This window comes from Elephas maximus, chromosome 23, assembly GCF_024166365.1.
Source record: "Elephas maximus indicus isolate mEleMax1 chromosome 23, mEleMax1 primary haplotype, whole genome shotgun sequence".
Classification (NCBI taxonomy): Eukaryota; Metazoa; Chordata; class Mammalia; order Proboscidea; family Elephantidae; genus Elephas; species Elephas maximus.
The window spans coordinates 30,180,211-30,195,358 of record NC_064841.1 but is presented as its reverse complement, the minus strand read 5'-3'; the positions used below and the strand labels follow the sequence as shown (position 1 = coordinate 30,195,358).

Below are 15,148 nucleotides of genomic sequence, written 5' to 3'. Positions count from 1 at the left end.
ATTTGGTGTAATTAATTTCCCCGTTGATAGATGAGAAAACCTAAAAAGCACAGAAGTTAACTGATGTCCAAAGTCTTATAGTAGGCCCATGACCCAATAATTTCTTATATTGTTAAGAAAATGGTGAGAACATTGTCATGTACTAAGATGAAAATGCAAATGAGTTCCGGGAAAACATTCTTTCTTTTCAGTTTTATAATTTGTTGTTTGTCTTGTGTGATAGGAAAGGAACAATTTGTAGCATAAGAAGATACAGATTTGGGGATTCAGAACAGGGTCAACAGTGTTTCTTTGTCTCTTCTTCTGGTTTTAACCAGTTTCAGGATTTATTCATTTCAAAGAGGAGGGACGGGCTTTGTGGTTCTGTGGAATTCTTACAGATGAGCAGAAGACTAGAAATCTTGGCTTAGATTGCTTCCTAGCTTATTCCTCTGCATTGAGCAGCGTGCCATGGTTCAGAATAAACAGAAGTTTTTTTGAGTGTTCTTCAAGAGAGATTTCTGATCCCTGGACATCTTGGAGGAAAACCAGTCTAAGCAAAAGCTAAAAAAAGCCAAACTGATTGAATTCTGGACATGCTTTCTGCTACCAGTCCTAAGCAGGCTTTCCTCTCTGGGCCTCTGTTTCTTCACCTGTTAATGAGGGTTTAGGACTAGGTGACCTCTGAGATTCCTTCCAGCTCTGAATTCTCTGATTTATGGTCTACCATTAAAAAAAAAAGGATGGGCTAGTGAATTTTACCAATAAATCCATCAGCATTTTTTAGTCACACTAGAGGAAAAAAAAACAAGTACAATTTAGAGCCACTTTCAGTGTAAATAATTTATACCTGGCTTCTCCATTTTTTTTTCTCATAAACCACCCTCCTGGGATAAGATCTGCACATGGCCCTTTGGTCCAGTCCACTCTCTTGCCAACCTCCAGGCCCTACCAGATAGACTTCTCTGCCATGGCTCACACCCCTGGAATGAGATTTATAACCAACACTCCACTTGGTCCACCCTGGCAGGACTCTCCACCTTGGATCAAACATCGGGATTGGATTTAAAAATTATTCCTTCCCTAGTTCCATAAGCAAGCAGCACTTATACCGCCATACATGCCTGTCTCTCCTGATGGACTGTAGAGAGAGTCTATAGAACTGCACTATTTATGTACAGGCTTTGTGGTTCTGTGGAATTCTTACAGATGAGCAGAAGGCAGTACTAGCTGTGGGTCCTGACTCAGCCACTTATGCCATGTGCTTAATAGCAAGTCGTTTGACCTCTCTGACTGTGTTTCTTCATCTGTAAAACTGGAATGTAAATATCTTTCTTGCAAGGTTATTGGGATGATTAAAGGAGACACTAGATGCAAAGCACTTAACACGGTGTTAGGCATATTGCAAGTCACCAAAACACTGAAATTGAGTATTATTTGTATAAAATAGCTACTCAACAAATATTTGTCAAACTAAAATATATATAAGAACCAGTTTTCCAGAACATTCCTATTAAACTAAGATTAAAAGGTGATGAAGAGGGTACCATAAAGGTTATGGGACAGAATGTTTTCTTGAAAATATGTCTTAGATTAGTCACAAGGTGGAAGGCAGAGCCTACAATAGGTATACCTGGCTTCAGGGAGGAACTCACCCCTGACCAGCCGTGGGGCAGGAACTGGCCCTCGGCCCAGTATTTCCCGTTGATGAAGAAGAGGCCTGCAATCATGATAAACACCCACACTGCCAAGTTCAGCACGTTGAGGACATTATTGAAGCCCACGGAATTCTTCACTCCCAGAGCGACAATGATGGTCACGATGACTGCAATCACCAGAGCCAGAAGGTCTGGGTATGATTCTTCACCTTTCCCTAGAGGGGAAAGACATATGTTAATATTGCCTGGGAGGGGGAAAAGAGGGTTATAAACTCTCTCCCCCCGACTTCACCCCCCTGCGGTACATCCACATTCAGCTGTGAGAAGAGTGGTCAGTCAGTCACGGAGGGGGGAGAAGCAAGTGTCTATGTGTGTGTGTGTGTGTGTGTGTGTGTGCATACGTACATGTGTGTGCATGGATGCATGCAGCCTATGTTGCAGTTCACAAGCAGATACAAGTGTCTATTTGCAAATGGGCAGCTTTTGAATATGTGCAAGATGATCTGATGTTCTGAACCAAAACTTGGAATCCATGATGTGACAATTACAACAGTGCGTATGGAACAATGGGACAGAATATTTGAAGTTATGATTGTTTGGGACATTTGGGATGTATAGCTAGGTCTAAAACGTTATTTGAAAACCCTTATCTTCAATATTGTTAATTTTATAGTCAACGAAATTTCCATTTCATTCCAACAATATTTTCTTTCTTAGAAAATTTAAGAATTTTTTCTTTGAAAACTGTCAAGAGGGCCCCTCCCCCTCATTTATGTGTATGTGGTTGTGGAGAGAAAATGACTAGTGAATGCACCCCCTTGCTGGGTCTTGCTCATTGGCCGGTGGACTCCTGCCCTCTAGAGAATGGAAAAGGCATTGGCACAGGATTCAGAGTCCTGAAGTTCAGCTGTACTTTGGCCAGTAACCAGCTGTGTGGCTGTGGGCAAGTTGCCTCATTTCTCTGGACCTCATTTATAAAAGAAGGGATTGGACTACATGATTTTGGAGGACCCTTTCATACCTAAAATTCTGTGACTTCGCATCTGAACAGGTGTGTTCTTCATATTTTTTTTTTTTTTTTTATCACATCACGTACCTGGGTGTTCAGGATTGAATTGTGTCTCCCCAAAACATGTGTCAACTCAGCTAGGCTATGATTCTCAGTATTGTGTGATTGACCACCATTTTGTCATCTGATGGGATTTTCCTTTGTGTTGTAAATCCTACCTCTATGATGTTAATGAGGCAGGATTAGAGAGAGTTATGTTAATGAGGCAGGACTCATAATGAGGGAGAACTCAATCTACAAGATTAAGTTGTATCTTAAGTCAATCTGTTTTGAGATATAAAAGAGAGAAGTGAGCAGAGAGTCAGGGGCACCACCTACCACCAGGAAAGCAGAGCTTGAAGGACAGCATGTCCTTTGGACCCAGGTTCTCTGGACTGAGAAGCTCATAGACCAGGGGAAGGTTGATGACAAGGACCTTCCTCCAGAACTGACACAGGGAGAAACTTCCCCTGGAACTGGCACCCTGAATTTGGGCTTCTAGCCTCCCAGACTGTGAGAGAATAAACTTCTATTTGTTAAAGCCAACGACTTGTGGTATTTCTGTTATAGGAGCACTAGATAACTAAGACACTGGGTACTGAGTGTTTCTGTCAGCTTCTCTGAGAGAAGGGCACTGAAGTCAAATGACTTGCACATGGTTATAGAGCCAGTCATTGGGAATGGTGGGGCAAGACTCCGAAGCTCCCTCAACTACTGCTTAGCTTCCAACAGATGTGAAAGGATAAAGTCAGACAGGAGGCAGAGTGGGTAGTATGTGATGGTGGACCCTCGAGCCTCATAGCGTTTGTTACAAAAGCTTTTGTTGGTTTAGCAATCATTCAGTTATATTACCCACCTCCTGGCATCTGCTAAATTGGCACCCATTTGGTTTCTCTTAAAAATATTTTTTTTCATTTGAAAATTAATACATTTTCATGAGTACATAATTAAGAAAATTAAAAAAAATCTTCTGATGAAACTATTGGAGAAGTTCCTTAGAGTTTTTTTTTTTTTTTTTCCTGCACTGTCTTTATTTTCATACAGCTATTTTTTTTTTTATTATTAACATGGTGCATGTATAACTGGTATCCTTTTTCACATGACATAACATCAAAATTATTTTCCATTCTCTTACACTAGCCTTCTGTATCATCCTGTTACTTGCTAGCTACATAACATGACTCCATAATTAATCCTTGCCCCATTGTAGAATATTCAGGCTGTTTTACATTTTCTGTTATTATAAATAAAAAAAAAAATAAAAATAAATAATAAAAAAAAATAAGGCTGTGATAAACACCTTTTTGTATAAAAGTTTTACAGAAATTAGAATTAATTCCTTAGGTTAGATTCACAGAGGAAGAAATTGTTTATTTAAAAAAAAAAAAAAGACACTTTAAGGCTCATGATATAGTTTGCCAAATTGCATTCTGCAAGGGGGAGCCCATTTTTCTGGCTCTGTAAGTTTCCTTGTTGGGCTAAGAGGATGTAACAGTCTCACCTAGGCCATTGAGGGTTCCCACGGTGTCCACCATCCAGTGGCTGATGGTGTGGTTTGCCAGTGAGTCGAACATGCTGCTCAAAGCACTGGCACCAGCCGCAGTGCCAATCAGGTACTCCAGGATCAGATTCCAGCCAATGAAAAATGCCACAAACTCCCCCACAGTGACGTAGCTGTAGGTGTAGGCTGATCCGGTTGTCTTGGGGACACGTACTCCAAACTCGGCATAGCAGACGCCTGTGGGGACACACACACACAGATGGGGGAGCTTCAGGAGATGAGCTAAACTCTTGGCTGCTGACACTCTCAGGTAGAGCATACTGGGACTCTCCAGGACCTCAGAACAAATCCACAATTTTTGTATATACATGAAGCGATTCAAAGCCAATTCTATCTCTTCCAAATCTCATTTCTGAAAAATTTGTAGCCTAAATATCTGGGAAGATGATCAGAACTAATTCTATTGAACAATTAGAAACTGATCTTTTTCTTTCAGGAAGATTTCCACTTCTATTGTGTGTCTCTGTCTTGTTTATTATTCTTTTGCTTTCAGATCTGAGGGAGAAAGATGTGGCAATCTGCTTCTGTGTCTGAAAAGAATTAGCCAGAGAAAACCTTATGAATAGCAGTGGAACATTGCCTGATATAGTGCCAGAAGATGAACCCCTCAGGTTGGAAGGCACTCAAAAGATGACTGGGGAAGAGCTGCTTCCTCAAAGTAGAGTCGACCTAAATGATGTGGATGGAGTCAAGCTTTTGGTACCTTCATTTACTGATGTGGCACGGCCCAAAATGAGAAGAAACAGCTGCAAACATCCATTAATAATTGGAACCTGGAATTATGAAGTATGAATCTAGGAAAACTGGAAAGTGTTAAAAAGGAAATGGAATACATAAAGATCTATATCCTAGCCATTAGTGAACTGAAATGGACTGGTATTGGTCATTTTGAATTAGATAATCATATGGTCTACTATGCTGGGAATGACAACTTGAAGAGGAATGGTGTTGCATTCATCGTCAAAAAGAACATTTCAAGATCTACCCTGAAGTGTAACACTGTAAGTGATAGGTTATATCCATATGCCTACAAGGAAGATCACTTAATACGACTATTATTCAAATTTATGCACCAACCACTAAGGCCACAGATGAAGAAACTGAAGATTTTTACCAACTTCTGCAGTATCTGGAATGGACTGAACATGCAATCAGGATGCACTGATAATTAATGGTGATTGGAATGCAACAGTTGGGAACGAAGAAGGATTGGTAGTTGGAAAATATGGTCTTGATAGAAACAATGCTGGAGGTCACATGATTGAATTTTGCAAGACCAACAAATTCCTCACTGCAAATACCTTTTTTCAACAACAGAAACAGTGACTATACACATGGACCTGACCAGATGGAACACACAGGAATCAAATCGACTACATCTGTGGACATAGATGATAGAGAAGCTCAATATCATCAATCAGAACAAGGCCAAGAGCCGACAGCGGATCAGACCATCAATTACTCACATGCAAGTTCAATTTGAAACTGAAGAAAATTAGAACAAGTCGACGAGAGCCAAAGTACGACCTTGAGTATATCCCACCCAAATTTAGAGACTATCTCAAGAATAGATTTGACATGTTGAACCCTAATGACCAAAGATCAGACAAGTTGTGGAATGACATCAAGGACAACATACATGAAGAAAGCAAGAGGTCATTTAAAAGGAGAGAAAGAAAAGGCCTTGCTGGATGTCAGAAGAGACTCTGAAACTTGCCCTTTAAAGTCGAGTAGCTAAAGCAAAAGGAAAAAAATGATGTAGTAAAAGAGCTGAACAGAAAATTTCAAAGGGTGGCTCAAGAAGACAAAGTAAAGTATTATGATGACATGTGAAAAGACTGGAGATAGAAAACCAAAAGGGAAGAACATGTTCAGCATTTCTCAAACTGAAAGAACTGAAGAAAAAATTCAGGCCTTGAGTTGCAATACTGAAAGATTCTATGGGGAAAATATTCAATGATGAAGGAAGCATCAAAAGAAGATGGAAGGAATACACAGAGTCACTATACCAAAAAGAATTGGTCAATGTTCTACCATTTTAGGAGGTAACATATGATCAGGAACCGATGGTACTGAAGGGAGAAGTCCAAGTTGCACTGACAGCATTGGTGAAAAAAATATTCCAGGAATTGACGGAATACCAACTGAGATGTTTCAACAAATGGTTGTAGGGCTGTAAGTGCTCACTTATCTATGCTGAGAAAATTGGAAGACACTACCTGGCCAACCAAAGGGAAGAGATCCATATTTATGCCTATTTCCAAGAAAGATGATCCACCCAAATGTGGATTAATATCACATGAAAGCAAAGTTTTGCTGAAGATCATTCAAAAGTGGCTGCAGCAGTATATCAACAGAGAACTGCCAGAAATTCAAGCCAGATTTAGAAGAGGATGTGGAACGAGGGATATCATTGCTGATGTCAGACAGATCACGGCTGAAAGCAGAGAATACCAGAAAGATGTTTACCTGTGTTTTATTGACTATGCTAAGGCATTCGACTGTGTGGATCAGAACAAATTATGGATAACATTGAGAAGAATGGGAATTCTGGAACACTTAACTGTGCTCATGAGGATTCTGTACATGGATCAAGAGGCAGTTGTTTGAACAGAACAAGGGGATGCTGCACGGTTTAAAGTCAGGGAAAGTGTGCGTCAGGGTTGTGTCCTTTCACTGTACCTATTCAATCTGTATGCTGAGCAAATAATCTGAGAAGCCGGACTATATGAAGAAGCATGGGGCATCAGAATTGGAGGAAGACTCATTAACAACCTACAAATGTGCAGATGACTCAACCTTGCTTCTGAAAGTGAAAAGGACTTGAAGCACTTACTGATGAAGATCAAAGAGCACAGCCTTCAGTACGTATTACACTTCAACATGAAGAAAACAAAAATTCTCACAACTGAACCAATAAGCAACCTCATGATAAATGGAGAAAAGATTGAGGTTGTCAAGGGTTTCATTTTACTTGGATCCACAATCAGCTCTCATGGAAGCAGCAGTCAAAAAATCAAGACGCATTGCATTGGGCAAATCTGCTGCAAAAGATCCCTTTAAAGTGTTGAAAGCAAAGATGTCACCTTGAGGACTGAGGTGAACCTGACCCAAGCCATGCTGTTTTCAATTGCATCATATGTATGTGACAGCTGACAGTGAATGAGAAAGACCGAAGAATTGACGCCTCTGAACTGTGATGTTGGTGAAGAACATTGAATATACCATGGGCTGCCAAGAGAATGGACAAATCTGTCTTGGAAGAAATACAACCAGAATGCTCCTTAGAAGCCAGGGTGGTGAGACTATCTCTCACGTACTTTGGACGTGCTATCGGTAGGGATCAGTCCCTGGAGAAGGACATCATGCTTGGTAAAGTGGAGGGTCAGTGAAATTCACAGATGGATTGACACAGTGGCTGCAACAATGGGCTCAAGCATAGCAAAAATTGCGAGGATGGTGCAGTACCTGGGGAATGCTTCATTCTGTTGTGCATAGGGCCACTATGAATCAGAAACAACTTGATGGCACCTAACAACAACAACGCCAACAACCATATAAGACAATTTCTGACGATTCCTCCAAGAGATCATTCTTTGGGACAGATTCTCATTGCTGAATCAGATCTCATGGTATTTTTGCATTCTCCTAGTTTGCTTGTGTAGGAGTCCAGGCTTTCAGTGAACATTAGAGAGCATCCAGCCTGGCACTGATGCTCAATGATGGGGACTGAGTTTTTACAATCCAAATATTCTGGAAAAAACTGGAGAATGTAGTTAATAGCCAATTATTTTCAAATATCTGGTGTGTGAGAGAGAGACACATTCAGGGTATCTTTCTAATTTCAATACAAAATAAAAACCATAGAATGGGAAACATTGGTTTTTATCCTAGAGTATCTAGTAGCTGAGTGTACAAGGGCAAGTTACTTACTCTTGCATGGGTGAAATGAGGCCAACTAGATAAGCATTCTAGTGTGTCATTCTTTGATTTCACAACCCTTAATCATCTGAATCAATGGGGGAATTGATTACTATAAAAATACTGTAAACAAGTGGTTTTCAGCAGAGGCAGTGCTGCCTTCTAGAGGGAGTTTTGGAAACCTATGCAGGTATCTCTGCTCCTCACGATGGTTGCGGGCACTTGTGGCATTAAATGGGCAGGAGCCTGAGATGTTAGACACTCTGCAATGTGTGAGAATGTCCCACAGAATGAAGCATCGTCCTGTGCTGCTATGACTTCTGAAAGTTCCAACAGACATTGATGCAAGTAAAAAATCTGTGCATAATTTATGAACCTGAATCTATCCCCACTTTACATAAAAACACACAGCTCCCCTCCCCTGCCCCCACATGGTTTTAAATACATTGAATTTCCTAGGAATTCAACTACTGGGTAAATTGAGGGACAGCTTTACTTTCTTTTATTTGTAATTCACCAAGAGTTGTTCATCATTTTGGAAAACCACATCACCAACAGCAACATCACTATGGTCTTTGAGGCACCAAGCAGCACGCCTGTGTCAAGGTGCATTTGTCCTATGAAACCTATTGCTGTTGAGTTGATTACAACTCATAGTGACCCTACAGGGCAGAGTAGAACTGCCCCATAGGGTTTCCAAGGAGTACCTGGTGGATTTGAACTGCTGACCTTTTGGTTAGCAACCATAGCTCTTAACCACTACACCACCAGGATGTATTTGTAGTAGTTGCGTTTTCATGGTGGTTCTCCAGTTGGCTGCACACATCTGATGACTTCATTACATCTCCTAATGTCCTCACCCTCCAGCATTCACACAGTGAAATAAATATTGTTTTTATTAGAAATTACCTTCCTTTTATTTATCTTTCATACCAGGGCATTAAAAAAAAAATTAGGTGTGTAGAAAGGTTACATTACCTTTGGTTTTCATTTTAGAACGGTAAAGGAAACATTACTAAGTATTACCAAAAGCTAATTTGGCTCAACTAAAGTGAAGAATCACTGCTCCAAATGAGAGATGAATTTATAATTAATCTTTACTTAATTTGGTAATGCCTTTAAAAAAGTTCCTACTCCAGAGTTACATTCGTAATCATATTTGCCTTATGCTATTATCAAAGTGACTTTGCATTCCTTAGTTACCTATCAGGTGATCAAAGAGGAGATCCATATTGATTCCAAAAGTATAACCATGTAGTTGGAGGAAATTGACAGAGACTACAATGCGGGGTGGGGTGAAGGCAAACGGACAGCCACCAATGTTGACTGCAGACTCCAGACCACGTGGTGGACGTTTCCCATTAGAGTTAGTCAGAGATGGGGACTCTAGGTCCTTGAGAAATAGAGAGGGCTCGTTACAGTAGGCTAGAGGGAATAGAAAGGAGCCCTGATGGCACAACGGTTAATCTGAAAGGATAGCGGTTCGAAATCACCCAGTGGCAGTATGGAAGAAAGATGTGACAATCTGCTTCCCTAAAGATTAAAGCCTAGGAAACCCTATGGGACAGTTCTATTCTGTCACATGGAGTCACTATGCATCAGAGTTGAATTGATGGCACCAATTTACATATTTATTTAGAGGGAGTAGGACTGATTCCTAGCATATAACTCTGATACTCTTTTCAATCACCTGCCCTATAAGTGTTTTTGTAAACATACCCCTATTTTAATTTTGTCCTATCCCTAGTGTTTTATTTCTGTACTTGAGAACTAGTGTTGGTTGACCAACGAATGCCAGTCTAAAAGGCCATCCAACTTGAAGAGGATTTAAACATTTGAAAAGAGGCCAAGACAAGCTATCAGGAGAGTCTCTATTTGAAATATTCTATATCAACTCCCTATGTGTGTCCCAGAGATGTGTCATTTGGGATTCAGAAAAATATTGTCTGTTTCAGTGTGAATTTCCAACAGAGAGCCAATGACTCTATCACATATAGGCAGGAAGGGTCAGCACTAGGTTAAATGTTCACAGAGAGACTACACGTAATGCTGAACTTTCCAGACTGTGCCTAGTACAGTGCTCCTGGCAGTGAAGATGATGGCTGCTCCTCCACCTCTAAGTTCATCACATCACTCACAAGTCTGCTCTGGCTCTCTGTTACCTTCTTAGAACCAGGAGGCAAAGGTTCTCCATCCTAAGAGGGTGTAAAGGAGAAAGAGGTAGTCAGGATTAGATGCAAGGTAGAGAAGGGTTTCTCCACTCAAGAAATAGCTTTCCCTCCACATTCCACCAAAGAAAGCCATTATATAAACAAGTACTTTTAAAAAAAGGGCAGTTTCACCTGAAAGAATTAAATCAAGTGGTTATTCACACCTGAATGCCAATTACTTTACTCAGATAAACAGAGGTCTTCCATTAACATGTAGTTACCTTACTTCAACTAATTTCCTACCCTATTTATCAACTAATGTACCAATTTCTGAATTAGCTTCTAGCTTCTTAATTTCCTTCCTTTGTGGTGACACTGTTAAAAAAAAAAAAAAAAGTTAAGTGCCTGCTAAATCAGGTACTGTATTGAATACTAGAGGCACTAAAGTAAGGCAGGCTCCCTGACTGTGAAGCATCTATATTCTAATCAAGGAGAACTAAGCAGACAGATGACTCCACATGGCCTTTATTAAATACATTTATGCGGTGCTCATGGAGCCCAGTGGGGTGAGCTTTGGCGAGGAAGAAGGAATGCTTTTGAGCTGCATCTAGAGGGGGTAGGGCCTTTGTCAGTGGGAAAAGGTTGGTTTCACACAGATAGAAGAGCATAGTTGGAATAGCCCAGGTGGGCTACTTGGGGAACTGGGGAAGATGAATCTGCAGAGGTAGACTATCAGTCAAGTGATTAAAGGGGAGGAACGTTTATCAGTGGACTCTATCTAAAAAAGGACTGTACAGTTCATCTACTTCCATAGTTTTAAAACTTTTTCTTGGTGGAAGACCCTTTTCCAAACAAAGTCTTATTTGAGAGCCCAATACATAAATAAGTAAAAGCAGGGTGCCTCTCTTTGGAGATGGGGCTAGAGACCTGAGGCTGACTTGCTCAGGCTCTCCCTCACCTTATACCTCCCCAAAAGCCCCTGACCCTCTTCTGTGGACCCACAAGGCTGTACTGAGCATGTGGGTGGGAGGGAGTGTCAGCTTCTCATCAGAGTTGTTCCCTTACTTCATGGGTAACACTACTGAGCCCTAGAACTGAAATCACACATTCAACTAATGACAGAGCTGGGACTAGAACTGAAGTCTCCTGATACCCAGTCCCGGGAGCTTTCCAGTTCATTCATTCATTTACCCCAAAACATTTATAAGGCACCGTCTCTCTGCATCTGTGTTAGACACTAGATATAATGGTTAAGGGACCCTCGTGGTGCAGTAGTTAAGCATTTGGCTGCTAACCCAAAGGTCAGCAGTTTGAATCCACCAGCTGCTCCTTAGACACCCTATGAGTCATAATCTATTTGACCAAACCAAATTTGTTGCCATTGAGTCAATTCAGACTCATAGCAACCCTATGAGGTTGCCCCATAGGGTTTCTAAGGAGCCCCTGGTGGATTTGAACTGCTGACCTTTTGGTTTGCAGTTGTAGCTCTTAACCACTACGCCACCAGTGTTTCTTATCGATTCGACAGCAAGAGGTATGATGTTAAGGCTAGGTGTCAACTTGGCTAGGCCATGATTCTTAGTCGTTTGACAAATATTTTGTAATCATCCTCCATTTTGTGATCTGACGTGAGCAGCCAATCAGTTGAAAGCCAGTCAGTTTTCTTGGACGTGTGACCTGTATCCAATATATATGTGCATGTTCTGACAAAGCTCTCTCTGGATCCTGCATCTGACTCATCATCCTCTGACCTCTGGTTCTTGGTATGCGAGCTAGCAGCCTGCCACCTGAGCTGTAGATCTTGGGATTTGCCAGTGCCTGCAATCCTGTGAGTGCCTACCCTGACAATTTTGGGTTCGTCAGCCCCTGAAGCCACGTGAGTCAGGAGAAGCCTCCAGCCTGACACCTGACCCATGGATTTGGGACTTGCCAGCCTTCACAACTGCATGAGCCATTTTATTGAGATAAACCTCTCTCTCTCTATGGTTTTGCTTCTCTAGAGACCCTAGCCAAAGATTCCAGGAATTCAAAGGTGAACTAGAAGGATACAGTCTCTTTTTTGTGGGTCATATAGTCTAGTGGAGCAGACAGACCTGAAAACCAACAATCATAATAAAACAAGAAAGGAGAAAAGGTGGTTGGGGGCAGGATGGGGGATGAATTGGGTGCTTTAAAGAACTGCACAATTGAGTTTTGCAGTCTAAAGGGAATGAGAGCATAAGGAGATGTGAGAAGGAGTAGGGGAGAGAGCAGGGCATCCAGGAAAACAATCTGCCAACTCTGCAGTTTTATTCAGGCCCCTGGGATCAACAACATCTGGAGCACTGGACAGAGGCTGACCAGGCTGCCTTGGTGATCATCCACAGGTGGCAGGCACCAGGCCTGATGAGTTGTTTTGAACACCTATTCTACTCCATACTGAAGCGGTAGGAAGGTTGGGGTGGGCTGATCCAGGAAATAGATGAGGCTAGTGATTCCTCACCCATGAAATCCGTTCCAGCGATGGTTACCCACCACCCCAGACTCAGGATGGAATCAGCCCCAGGACTACACAAGTGTCACTTACCACTTAGGCCCAAGAATCTCTGTAAGAAAGTCCTTGCCAAATATAGCACTTTGCTGAGATGGTCACTACCTATTCTCATTCTCTTAGTTTTCTTAAAATGTCTCTGCTTCTTTTATAAATTCACAGTAGGGCTAAGACATCTTTATACTGCTCTGGCCTGCTTAAATGTAGATTGGGGGCGAGGAATAAGGAAAATCACAGGACTACAGAGAGAGGGTGTGAATTCTCTCAAAAATGGTTGTTTTCTTTGTGACACTGACTTCCAGATGGTGGGTAATGAGGTGTCCCTGTCACTGTTACCGCCCTTGAGAAGTGGGTTGCTGGATTCAGAGAAACATCGATTCAGCTCCCCTGTCGTGTGTGGTTGGACCCAGTGATCCTGCACTGATGTCCCCTCTCTGATACTCTCAGTCAGCCAAACAAATTGTGGGCTTCTTTTTCATGGCCAGCCTCTCTCTTCCTCCCACCTCACTGCTCCTGTTTCTTCTACCCGAGCAACCTTGGTCGCTCCATCACCTGTCTGGGAAGGTCAGTCAATTTTTACAAATGTGTCTGGAAGAAAAGCAATCTGTCTGGGAATATCTAAGTTTCTTTGTGTCTAAGAAGAGACTTATAATTTCTCTGCCATGGTGGGCCCCAGGTGGACAACAACAGCCCATGGATAGGTGCTGGGCAGCATCATCAATCAGGGAGCGTATGGCACTATTAGTTACTGAGCCAGACAGCGTCCCAATTACAGTTGAGCAGGGAACAGAGAGCTCTCAAGTCCCCTGAACCACAACACCAATATATCAATATATAAACAAGAAGGAAAGAACCTGCCCTTGTCATTAGAGAAGTGAACCCAAAACAGGCCAAAGAAGTTTTATATTTTGATGATTAAATGTGGTCAGCCTATCTGTTCCTATCTGCTTACTCTCTTCTCTAAATTTCCCTCTCTGAAAGTATTTTGAAGATAATTTGAGGTATAGGAGGGCTTGGGTGGCTCGAACAGTTAAGTGCTTGACTACTAGCTAAAAGGTTGGTGGGTGAAATCCACCCAGAGGTGCCTCGGAAGACAAACTTGTTGAACTGCTTCCAAAAGGTCACAGCTTTGAAAACCCTAAGGAGCCATTCTATTCTGCATACATGGGGTCACCATAAGTCAGAATCGACTTGAAGACAACTAACAACAACAACAGTTTCCATAATATGAAGAATTCTGGTACTCTTTCATCTGATCACCCTATTGTCAATGATAATCATCAATGTACATAATTTTACTTTATTATTTTATCAAACGATGATGATAATTATGAAATAATGATAATATTAATAATGCTTATGTGGTTGTTTTCAACTAAAAAATTCACAGGGTTAGATCTTCTGGACCAGATGGGTCCATTTCCATTGCTGAGGTTAGCAGGTGGGGCGGAGCTGCCCTTTTCTCTGCTTCTCGCATTTTATGTATGTAGGTGACCCCAGATTAACATCAAAGGCAGCCTTGGAGGGGAAGAGATGTTACAAAAGGGAAAACCAAAGCCACATGTCTTCTTGGCATCTTCCCGTGCTAAGGCCCTTTGTAGACAGTTCTCATTTGATACTCAGGTAAGCTGTGAGGGGGTGGTGACATTGGCATCATCATTCCCTCTTTGCTTTAGGAGAAGGAGTGAAGTGTCACAGAAGCTATACAGCTGTACAGTGTCACTATGAGTCAGTCGACTACACTCGACAGCAACTGGATTGGTTTTGGTTTACAAGAAAGACCAGTTAATACGACTATTATTCAAATTTATGCACTAACCACTAATGCCAAAGATGAAGAAACTGAAGATCTTTACCAACTTCTACAGTCTGAAATTGATAAAATATGCAATCAAAATGCACTGATAATTACTGGTATTGGAATGTGAACGCTGGAAACAAAGAAACATTGGTGTCTGGAAAATATGGCTTTGGTAATAGAAATGATGCTGGAGACTGCATGATAGAATTTTGCAAGACCATTGACCTATTCGTTCCAAATACCTTTTTTCAACAACATAAATGGTGACTATACATGTGGACCTTGCCAGATAGAAGATAAAGAATCAAATCGATTACATCTATGGAAAGAAATGATGGAGATGCTCAATATCATTACTCAGAACAAGGCCAGCGTCCAACTGCAGAACAGACCATCAATTGTTTATATACAAGTTCAAGTTGAGTGAAAGAAAATTAAAACATGTTCACGAGAGCCAAAGTATGACCTTGACTATATCCCACTTGAATTTAGAGAGCATC

General features: G+C 41.4%; 1 protein-coding gene across 1 annotated transcript in view; it reads right to left on the bottom strand.

The window, feature by feature from the left end:
• Positions 1-15,148, bottom strand: part of SLC7A14 (solute carrier family 7 member 14) — a 63,866-nt gene that overhangs the window by 28,532 nt on the left and 20,186 nt on the right. Inside the window, exons 2-3 of the mRNA XM_049867720.1 lie at positions 4,187-4,423; positions 1,635-1,852 (exon numbers count right to left, since the gene is read on the bottom strand). Of these exons, the coding sequence (XP_049723677.1) occupies positions 1,635-1,852; positions 4,187-4,423 (455 nt within the window). The remainder of the gene's footprint in view (positions 1-1,634; positions 1,853-4,186; positions 4,424-15,148) is intronic.